The sequence below is a fragment of the Echinops telfairi genome, unplaced genomic scaffold (assembly GCF_000313985.2).
Source record: "Echinops telfairi isolate 266 unplaced genomic scaffold, ASM31398v2 ScPeMD7_443;HRSCAF=831, whole genome shotgun sequence".
Taxonomy (NCBI): domain Eukaryota; kingdom Metazoa; phylum Chordata; class Mammalia; order Afrosoricida; family Tenrecidae; genus Echinops; species Echinops telfairi.
Genome location: NW_022104341.1, coordinates 20472662 through 20483723, shown reverse-complemented (window position 1 = coordinate 20483723; position 11062 = coordinate 20472662). Strand labels below are relative to the sequence as shown.

Genomic DNA, 11062 nt, shown 5'->3' with positions numbered 1-11062 from the left:
ATGAATGAGTGAATGAGACATAATTAGTTCACTGATGGAATAATTATATTAAAAACTCAAACTGGCAAAGTTTGACCTTTGGAAGCTACTAAAAAGTAATAAGTGCAAGGAAGCAAAATATTCAGTGATAGGATCGGTAATAGTTAAAGGGAAAAGAAATTAAATGGAGTGTCATAAACAATAATAATATATTATGGTTTTGTTTCTAAAGCATTTTCACATTATTTCACTTTATTTTTGACAACAGCCCTGAAAGGCAGGGGGAGAGGTATTATTATACTTTGTTTTAATAGTTAAGAATCTGATGCTCAGAGAGGTTACGGGTCTTGATAAAGAGCATTTCAAAGAAGAAACAGTTTCACATTGGAAAATGCAGAATGGAGAAGAACTGGAAGGATGTCACTCCGTTTGGCACCCAGTTCATCGGAGTCTGTGCAAAGTGATCCCCGGAGGAGGGAAGGAGACAGGTGGAAATACAGTTTATCAGTCTCAAAAAAAGGCTGCAGGTAAATATGTTAGCGCATCCCATTGGTCTCTGGATGGGACAAGATTTAGGATAACCTGGCATAGTGATTATATGTTGGGCTGCTTGCCCCAAAGTCAGAAGTTCAAACCCACCAGCCACTGTGTGCAAGAAAGTTGAGCCTTTTTACGTAAGGTATTAAAGAGTTACAGTCTTGGAAACCCACAGGAGTAATTCTATGCTGTCCTATCGAGTGGTCAGGAGTAAGACTGGATTCAATGGCAATGAGTTTGATTTGGGCGGGTGAGGCAGGGAAAAGAACACAAGATAACATATCTTTTTACCAAAAGAGACAGATTATTTTCACCAGGCCATCAATAAGTGTAAGCACATGGAAGTTTTTAGACTTTTACATTTCTCTTTTGAAAGTTTTAAATGCCAATGAGTTCAGGTCCTCTTGATCAACTCCTGACAAACACTGTGACCCCCTACTCCCACCTCTTTCCAGAAGGCTTTCCTTTAGTGCTGACATCATTTGGCTAGAAGTTGAGGCATAGTTGCTCATTAGCATTACAGCACTTCCAGGCTTCCGCTTACCTGAACAGTAACCTCCCGTTAATGTAACCTTGAAAGAGCACTGGAGAAGCAGGAAGGAAACCTGGTGGTGTAGTGATTTATTCCTAGACTTCTAATTCGATAGGTGGGCAGTTGGAGCCCAGTAGATACTCTGTGGAAGAAAACTGTGGCAGTCCACTTTCATAAAAAGTACAGCTTGGAAAACCTGTGAGGCAGTTCCACCCTGTCTATAGGATTATTGTAAGTGGGAATCAAAGGCAATGTTATTGGGGTGGGAGAGTGCACGCCCATGGGAAGTATATTCGTGGATAATTTGTCCAGGTTTGTTATTTCCAAAACAACAAGCAAACAAAAGTAAACCTGACTGCCATTGAGTCGATGCCAACGAATAGCAACGCTAGAGAACATGACTGAACTGCCCCTGTGAGTCTGTGAGACTGCAGCCCTTTTTGGGAGTAGGAAGCCCCATCTTTCTAGCACGGAGCAGCTACTGGTTTTGAACGGCTGACCTAGTGTATCACAGCCCAATGAGCATAGCCACTACAAAACCAGGCTCCTTTCTTTCAAATAGAAGGGGAGAAAACAAATTATAGTTGAGAACCAATTTTCCCCTTGACTTCTGTAAATGTAGATGTGGCAGTAGTTGTGGAAGAAGAACACTAATTCTAGAATAAGACATTTTGGGATGTGTCTGGTAAACAAACACACATAAAACTTTCTTCTCTTCATATTTTATAAGCTAAATTAAACTTCTCACTCTTTGCACACATACACACACATACACAAGAAAACACATCCCTCCCTAGCATAAGCCTACCTAAATCACATCTGAGATGGCAGAAGTTGTTTTCTATAATAGACTGAATCATATATATTTAAGTTTCCTTAGGAAAAGAGATGGTTTTCTCAATATTAGGATTGCCAGTTGTGCAACATAAATTTAGATGTACAAACTAAGTTATTTTTTCATAGTCAAATCATGCCAGTATGATGAAGACTTTATCCATTTTCTGATGCTGTTCAGAGTAGGAAGAAATTATATTTTAGGAAATAAAATGCAATTTTCACATTGTTATTTTTTTCTCCTACCACACCCAATTAATGAATAAACAAACCACACTATGCTTGTGTCTACATATCACATAAACATCTAGATGAAAAGTGACAAATTCAGGCCATCATCCAGCTATTTGAAAACATTTATCTTGATGACATTAAACATCTGGATGTTTCCAAATACCAAGATGTTTTATGTCCTGCAGATAAAATATCCTGATGACTGGCTGAATGTTTCACTGATCTGCTGTATAAAACAGCACATTGGTATCCACATACCTCTTCCTATTTCAGATGCAAAATATAATTCTAATCTGGATAGACTAGGACATTGGGGTTAAGAATTGTTGAGACTTTTAATTTTTGTTACTGCTACTGTTAAATGATCTCTGACATGAAGAAATGTCTTTTAATTTTCTCTGAGCAAATAAAAGACTTAACAGACATTTTACCCAGGTTAATTCAATGCTAAATGATATGTACACTGATGGCACCTAAGCACCTGGAATTTTACCTATAGTGGCCCATGAAAACATGCTGTGGGAAAAGAGTAACACAAATAATTTTAATTGATTTACTTAATATTCACTTGAAAGTGCTACATACAATCTTTTCTTCTCTCATTACGCTAGCCAGATGAAATGTCAGTAGTTCAAACTTTTAAATTAGACAATTTTGGTGTTTTCCATGGCAGCTTGAAAAGTGAAAAGTAGAACACATATGTTTTTAATGATGGTTTGAAATGAGGAAAGAAGAACTTTATTATAGTTTTGCCTATTCCTTTATCCTTATTATCCTGAATCATTGGAGACTGGCAGCTACTACTTTTCTGTCTCATATTTTTGCTCTATTTTAACTGGAGAAAAACCGTTCTTACATTGGAAAGAAGGCAAACATTATTATGCAATTGAATATGTAGCTGATTATCAGTTGGAAAAGAAAAGTGCTAGTGTTCCTTGCCATTCTCACCACTTTGGAGATAATGTGGCATAAGCATTAAATACCATTTCTAAGCCTTTTAAAATCAAGATTGCTTGCATTCTGTACGAGAGGAGATCAGTGAATATTAAAGTGAAAAACAATTCCCTGAAAGCTGGAAACGATTGTGTCACTAAATCACAGACAATTGCATAGCACATTTCAGTTTCTGAGCACTCTACCTGCAGGATCACTCAGCACTGAGCCAAAGGCGCTGATGACCACATCGGCTTTCAGGTGGACTGTCTGATCTTCGTCTTCATTCCACATTCCAGTTTCGTCTTGCTCTGTCCGAACAAACTGCATCCCAGCAATTCTCCCACCTTTGACTATAACCTTCCGCGGGGAGAGAAACGGCAAAAATTCACACTTTTCTTCCTTAGCCAGCTCCATCTATATCAACAACAACAAAAAAAAAAAGAATAGGAAAAAACTTGTATGTGGTTCTGCTCCATATATTATTTGATTCTAATTCTAATTTTATGTGCTATAGCTTAAGATGTTCAGATGAACACATAGCTTTTTAAATTTTCTATCACGAAATCTGAGATTGAGTTTTTAGCTATGTAAATTCTCCAAATTAATGACTTTGAGGAGGTCTCAAAGAACGGAACTGTGAAGTGCAAGTTTGTGGCATCTTTGTGGCATCACAAGGTATTTCTCAAGTCGGGGGCATTGAGTGCTCTATGATTAGTTGAGGTCCACAACCACAGTAGTCTTTTATTTTTTATGCTCTAATTTCTATAAACCAAAGTTCTCTTTTGGATCATGCCACATATGAAAATAAATACATCTGTTTATTACTTGGCTGCATATATTTAAGCTGGAAAAAAGTCAATAAAGTGGGCGAGCCAATCTGTGCAAGGACACAATTAGAATGGTAAGTAGGAGAACACAGAGCTGAAGAAACTGTGGAACGAAGACAACAACAACAAAATTAAAAAGTGCTCCTTCTTTCGTAAAAGCACAGTAGCAGATATTGTAAGTGAAAATTTTGATGGACAAGGCATAGGCAGGCTCCTCCTGAAAAACTCCAATCCTTCCACATATCTGACATCACCCATACTCCTCAATATTGGGACCTGTGTTTTGTTTGTTCTACTACAGAACAATGGAATGCTCTTCAAGGCACGATGTGAATATATCCTTGTTTATTTTTTTTCACTCACTGATTTTTGGGAAACCTTTGTTAATATAATTCTAATGAAAATGCCTTGCACTAGTAGGTAGACATTCTTTTTCTAAATATAAAATTGTCACTAGAGAAATAAAAATCAAAGCCACAAATCAAAGTCTTATTACTTTACTTCATGAGGATTGCTATCATCAAAACACCAGAAAAATGTAAAACAAAACTACAACCAAAAATAGTGTGGTCGAGGATATTATTAAATTGGATCTCTACTCCATTGCTGGTGGAATGTAAGATGATGAACATGTAAAAGAAAATATAAGTACCTATTGAAAATAGTTTGGAGGGACTGATAAACACAAAACATTTAAACATTCCATTCTCATATGACTCAACAATCCTCCCATAGATATATACTTCCCCTCAAGAAATGAAAGCCTGAAAATAAAGGCGCTCTTGCATACTAAAATAATAAATGCAACACTAGTCACAGCAGCCAAAGTCAGATGTTACCTAAAAGTTCAACAGATGACTAAACAACCTGTAGTATATACAAAAGAATATTAATCAACTCTAAAGAAATGAAGTCTTGATCCATACTACAAGTTATACTGGGTTAAAAGAGGAAGTCAAAGAAACAATTAGCGTATGATCCCATGTACGTTAAGTATCCTTTGGACAGTGCAAGAGCCCTGCTGATGTCGTAGGGTATGCATTGAGTTGCTAACAGCAAGGTCAGCGATTAGAACTCAATATTCTTTCCTTGGGAAAAAGGTGAGGTTCTCTGCTCTGGTAAAGATGTAAGAGACCAGAGGGTCCCTATGGGTCACTATGATCTGGAAAGATTCAATGGCAGTGAGTTTGGAGTTCTCGATAGACAAATGCAGAGATAACAGGTTTCAGCAGATCTTCCAGTCAAAGAAAGGCTAACAAGAAAGGCTGTGTGGCCTAATTATAAAAGTTATGCAGAGAAAATACTATGGATCTGAACTGTCTGATCTGCAACCAACCAAGTGTATGGTGCAGGTCAGGTCATTTTGTTGTGTACATGATTGCCATGGGTCAAAGGGCTACTCCATAAATGTTAACAACAACATAGAAAACGAAGGTTGATAGCGGTTACCTGGGTGAGAGGGGAAAAGAAAAGAGGGGATCAATGTCTGTGCGTTTCTGTTAAGGGGAATAGTAACATTTAAGAGGGAGAGAGAGAGCTATGCTACACAAGAAAAGCAATATATGTCACCAACTCATACATGTCAAAAATGTTGAAATGGAAAATATTTTGTTATCTAGAGTTTTGCCACAATCAAACCATATTAAAAGTGTCATACTGAAAGAGTGAGAGGTTTCTGCTCTCAATGCACCCCTCTCCTACAGCATTCAGGTAAGATTCACAGTAGGAACTTCTGACAAGGGGGTTATGAAAGAAGTGTATGTACTGTTATTTTAAGTATGGTTCAAACACCCCGGGCTACTTCTAGGTAAAAAAATAATCAGATCCTGAAACACAAAGTAACTTTCTTGATATTAAAATTAGCAACAGCAACAAAAAATTAGCCATGGGCCCATTTATGAGCAATTTATCCATAACTTTGGCAGACATCAAACTCTTTGGCAGGTCTTAATAAAACACATTTTGTATGAGCTCAGGTTCAGAGCTTTTCATTCAATATGGTAAAAGGTGGGGCCCAAATAGTTGCATTTCTAACCAAATTTTGTGAGCTACTGTCATGTTAAACTGAGTGGCTCTCAATTTGGTATGTGTTTAACATGCATTTCAGTAAGAACAGTCTTAGCCTTGAATTAGGTGTGAGGGGAGGTTGCTAAACTCAGTTCTTGAAAACGTTTCCCACAATACAATGAATTATGGTCCTCCATAGAGCCACAGTACATAACCAGCTATACAGGACTGTGTGTGTATATTATGCGTCATCAAGTAACTCTTGACTCCGGGCACAACAACATCTGACGGGGTCTATGCCATCCGAAGAATTGTTCTGCTTTTTTAAGTTGCATGGCTGCAACCATTTTGTCGATTCAATCCATCTCATCAAAGGTCTTCCTTTCTCTTTTCTTTTTTTGCTGACGCTCTACCAAGTATGCTGTCCTCCTCCAGGGATTGGTCCCTCCCGATAACATGTGCAAAGCACATGAGTGGAAGACTTGTCATCCCGACTTCTAAGGAAAATTTCAACGATAGTTCTTCCAAAAAATTTTGTTTGTCTTCTGGCAATGTATGGTATATTCAATTTTCTTCGCTGACATCATAATGAAAAGGTATACATTCTCTGGTCTTCCTTATTCATTTTCTGGCTTTCACAAGCATATGAGGTGATTGAAAATGAGATGGTTTGAGTCAGGTGTATCTTACACCTCAAAGTGACACCTTTGCTCTTTGTCATTTAAGGAGGACTGTGCCGCAGCGTTGCCCAGCGCTGTGCATCGTTTGATTTCCTGACAGCTTCTTCCCTGAGTCTGGACCCAAGTGAATGGAAATCCATGACCACCTCAATCGTTACCCCGCCCCCACCGCTATTTTGGTTCTTAGTGAAGTTGTGAGTTTTATTTTCTTCAGACTGACTTGCAGTCCGTACTGAATGCTGTCCTCCGATCTTCATCAGCATGTACTTCAATTTTGCCTCCGTTTCAGTTATCAAGGGTGTTTATTCTGAATGTCACAGGTTGATAATGAGCTTTCCTCCAAACAGTTGCAAGTTCTTCTTCACAGAATTCAGCTTCTTGGATTATTTGCTAAGCATATAAATTGATTAAGCTTGGTGAAAGGACTTGACCCTCACATGTTTACTTTGTTCTGTTTTAATGATCGTTTATCTACATGCAAGTGTCACATGAACACAAGTACGTGTTCTGGAAATCTCATTGTTTGAAGCATTTTCCATAATTTATCATTGAGATATATAGTCAATTGATGTAGCCTTCTAGCCATACTTACTTAAGTGATATATTATAATCCTGGCCTTTTATAAGCCCGCGCTACCATTCCATTTTGGAGGGCATTCTCAATTCTCAATGAACAGAAGTAAGAAGGGATTAAGACCTGACCTGTGTTTAAGCTGTGAATATGGCCGCACTCTTTGTTTCCTTGATGACATCTTTAAGATTCCACTTCAGAACGTAGCATGAACCAGGCCACATTTGCGTTTTCCTGGTTATATTGTGGTACTCCCGTATAATTCCACTTTTATTCATTGTCTCATTGTCTCACATGGAAAGCCAGACCTCTATTTTCCTGACTGAGCTTTGAGAAAAGAAGAAAATCCATTGTGGCTTGTGAACATTTGGGGTTCTGGCTCTGGACCCTGAATTTAGCTGACCCCTGCCCAACCCTCAGGATTTGTACTTACTAGCACCACCAAGCACATGAGACATTTCTTCAAAGTTCTGTGAGTAGCTATGGGATATTGCGGTCAGTGAAATGCAGGACCCAGGACCATAGAGGAGTGGGAGAAAAATGGAGCAAAGTACATCTTCAACCTCCAACTCCTTGACCCTTGTCTGTTATTAATTCTTACAAAAGAAATAATTACCATAGTTATCATCCAAGTCAAGACTTTTGCATAATCAACAGAACATCAGTACACATCTTTCTGGTATTCTCCACTTTCAGCCAAGAAACATCTGATGTTAGCAATGATATCAGTCCATGAATCAGTCCTCACTCCATGTCCCCTTCTGAATCCATTATGACTCTGTGGCAGCTTTCTGATAGCATACTGTTTCCACCATTATTGGATAATTTTCAGCACAATTTTACTTGCACAATACACCACTGAGTAAGAATTGGACTGCTAATCACAGTTAGACGCTCAGATCCACCATCCCTTCATGGAAGGGAGATGTAGCTGACTGCTCCCATTTTTAAAGCCCAAGACACCCTCTGTAGAGTTGCAATGAAGAATGAAGATCGACTGGATGGTAATGGATTTGTTTTCTGATTACATCAATGGCAGAGTTTGATAGATAACTTCTTACTGAATACACTTACTGTGAATATGCTTTGTCCTCTCTGCAACCAAGACTTCTGCCAAAACAACCATTCAGGGACTTCTATTATGTCTTATCCACAAGTAAGGGATCTCACACAACATCACCTCAAGGAACCACAGAGCAAGGTACTCACTTTACAGCAAATGAAGTATGGTGATGCTCATAAGATGGACTAGTATTACCATGTTCCCCATCATCCTGAGGCAGAGAGCTTGATAGAAGTATGGAATGGCCTTCTAAAACACAATTACAGCTCCAGGTAGGTTCCAATACCTTTCAAGATTGGAGAAACATTCTCCAGTATACTGTATATACTCTAAACTAGTATCCAATGTGTTTGAAAGAAAGAAAGAAAGAAAGAAAGAAAGAAAGAAAGAAAGAAAGAAAGAAAAAAGTGGATTTAAGGCTGTTCCCTGTTTAGATAGGGATATTATAAGAGAAATAAATAGAATCAAGTTTGAAACTTGCTTCTACTACTTATTTTGGATAAACATTAAATCTGTTTAACAGTTAAACTCCTCATATATAAAATGGGAATGTTAGTATTGCTGCGGCCATGGCCTTCATGCCACCCTCCCAATCATGGCACGTGGAAGCCAGGCAGCACAGGGTTTGTTGTGGCTCATGTGATCTCCATTGACTGCTTTTTGGAAGTAAGTAGATCCCATTGAGGTATTTCTTGCAAAACAGGAATAACAGTATTTAGTTAATTTGTTTATGGAGTTATTTAAGTGGGTTGGAAATGCTCAAGATCTAAACCAGATCCTAACAGGCAGCAGTTGGAAATAAATGCTATATATTTTAGTTGCTACTCACTGATTTTACTTTTTCCCACATGTAGCCAATAAGAAAGGTGCAAATAAGGAGAGACCACAGAACAACTTTAGACTCCTCTTTAGTTTTTTCTACAAAATAAAAATGCCTGCTTTATAGAGGGCAAAATATTGCTTGAATAATTAAATTAACAAATAAATTCAGATTCAGTATGTAAGATATGCCTTCTATATTACTTTTGTCACATTTCTGTAATGTAGCACCTTATAACTCATTGATATAAACCAGTTTATTATGCTTCAAAAATGTCAAGTGATGCTAAATTTTAATGATAATGCCACACTTGATTGAATAACTATGCCAAATGTTTATGGTGAGAATAAATCAATATATAATGCGTATTTATAATAGTACTATTTTCAATAAAAGGCAGAAATAAAATATTGAACTATGCCACACATATCGGGATTATGTCTCACGGATGCATTTAGCATTAGTACTATCCCATCTTGCTTTGCTTTTCTGTTAATATTTAAGTAGTACTTATCATTATACATATAGAATCTCTGATCTGTTATCCTTTTGGGCACAGTTAGAAGAAAATTTAGAAATAAAAAATGACGCTACAAATAAATCAGATTTGAAGAATTTAAAATAAAGATGACCAATGATTTAATGCCTGAGAATGCTTTCATCATATTCTTTCATAGTAGATGATTTATTGTTGAAAGCTATAAGCTATGTAAAATTATAAAAATAAAGAAAATGGATCTTAATGTATCTTCAACTCATCATGATTTTCTACAAGCACTATTGTTTATAACTCATATTATAATATTTAAATATTTTCATGCACAGAACTTAGGTGGTATGAATTCATAGATTCATATAAATTTCTACTTCTGAAATTTTAGAGTCTCAAAAAATATAGAATTAGACCACGGGCAGCTATTACATGAATCACACCAATTCTTTCTATTTTGCTATTAAGTAGCAAAGATTCATACTGGACTCTATGGTAATGAATGAGAGAGCTAGAATTTCTGTTAGGTAGCTTAGCATAGGGACTGGGATGTCCCTCCTTTACCCATGCTCAGAGGTTCGAGCTCCGGCCGGGAAGGGGTGGTACATCTAGGTGGGCTTTGCACCTGGATTGGCCCATCTGGGCCAGGTGAATTCAATTCAGCCAATGGGGTCCACAAGGGTTGTCAACCACACCTCCTCATGGAGGAATTAAAAAGGCAGGATCCCAGAGCCCAGCTTTCTCGAGCAGCTTCTAGGCAGGCTGTATTGGGGTGAGGGGCTCTGAGGGTGCCTGTGTAAACCTGAAACTTCTTCTAACTTTCATAAAATTCACTTGGATTACAATCCTGGCTTCAAAGTGAATTCTTTCTCATGCAAAGCCAAGGATTGAGGTATATCTCTCCCCTGAGAGATCTAACATTTCCTCTTCATAATAACAAGAGACTAAGAAGATGACATATATTGATATGTGTTTGTGTATATATATTTATATATATGAAAGTACTAATATTACTCCTGGAAAAAAGGAACTGATATGATAAGAAATAATTTGTAAGCACAATAAATATTTTATCAATGATAATAGAAGGTAAGTAAAGTCAAATTGAAATTGATATAGACTTGGATATGGTCAAGGTAGTGATTACTTTCAGTATTTAGGAGACCTGTCCAACACATCATAATAAAAATAATAGTTATTATTAATATCATGTACTAGATACTCTTCTAAGTTCTTCTTTATAGATTAAATTATGTCCACCAAAAATATATGCTGTAAAGACTAATCCCTCACCTTTATTATATTATTGAGACTATATCAGGCTGTGTTAGTCAGGTAGACTAGAGAAACAAATTCATAAAGACACTCACATGTGTATAAGAAAGAGCTTTATATAAAGAGTAATTATACATTAAGGAAACATCCCAACCCAGGCCAGATCATGTCCAAAAGTCAGGTCTTAGCCCATATGTCCGATCCCAATTTATAAAGTTTTCTTCAGACCCACAAAACACATGGAATTATGCCAAATTCAGGAAGATCACAGGCCAGT

At 37.3% G+C, this 11062-nt stretch overlaps 1 protein-coding gene across 1 annotated transcript in view; it reads right to left on the bottom strand.

The window, feature by feature from the left end:
* The window catches only part of DPYD (dihydropyrimidine dehydrogenase), a 1157760-nt gene that overhangs the window by 650517 nt on the left and 496181 nt on the right, over nt 1–11062 (bottom strand). Inside the window, exon 11 of the mRNA XM_045291906.1 lies at nt 3256–3466. Coding sequence (XP_045147841.1) covers nt 3256–3466 — 211 coding nt within the window. The remainder of the gene's footprint in view (nt 1–3255; nt 3467–11062) is intronic.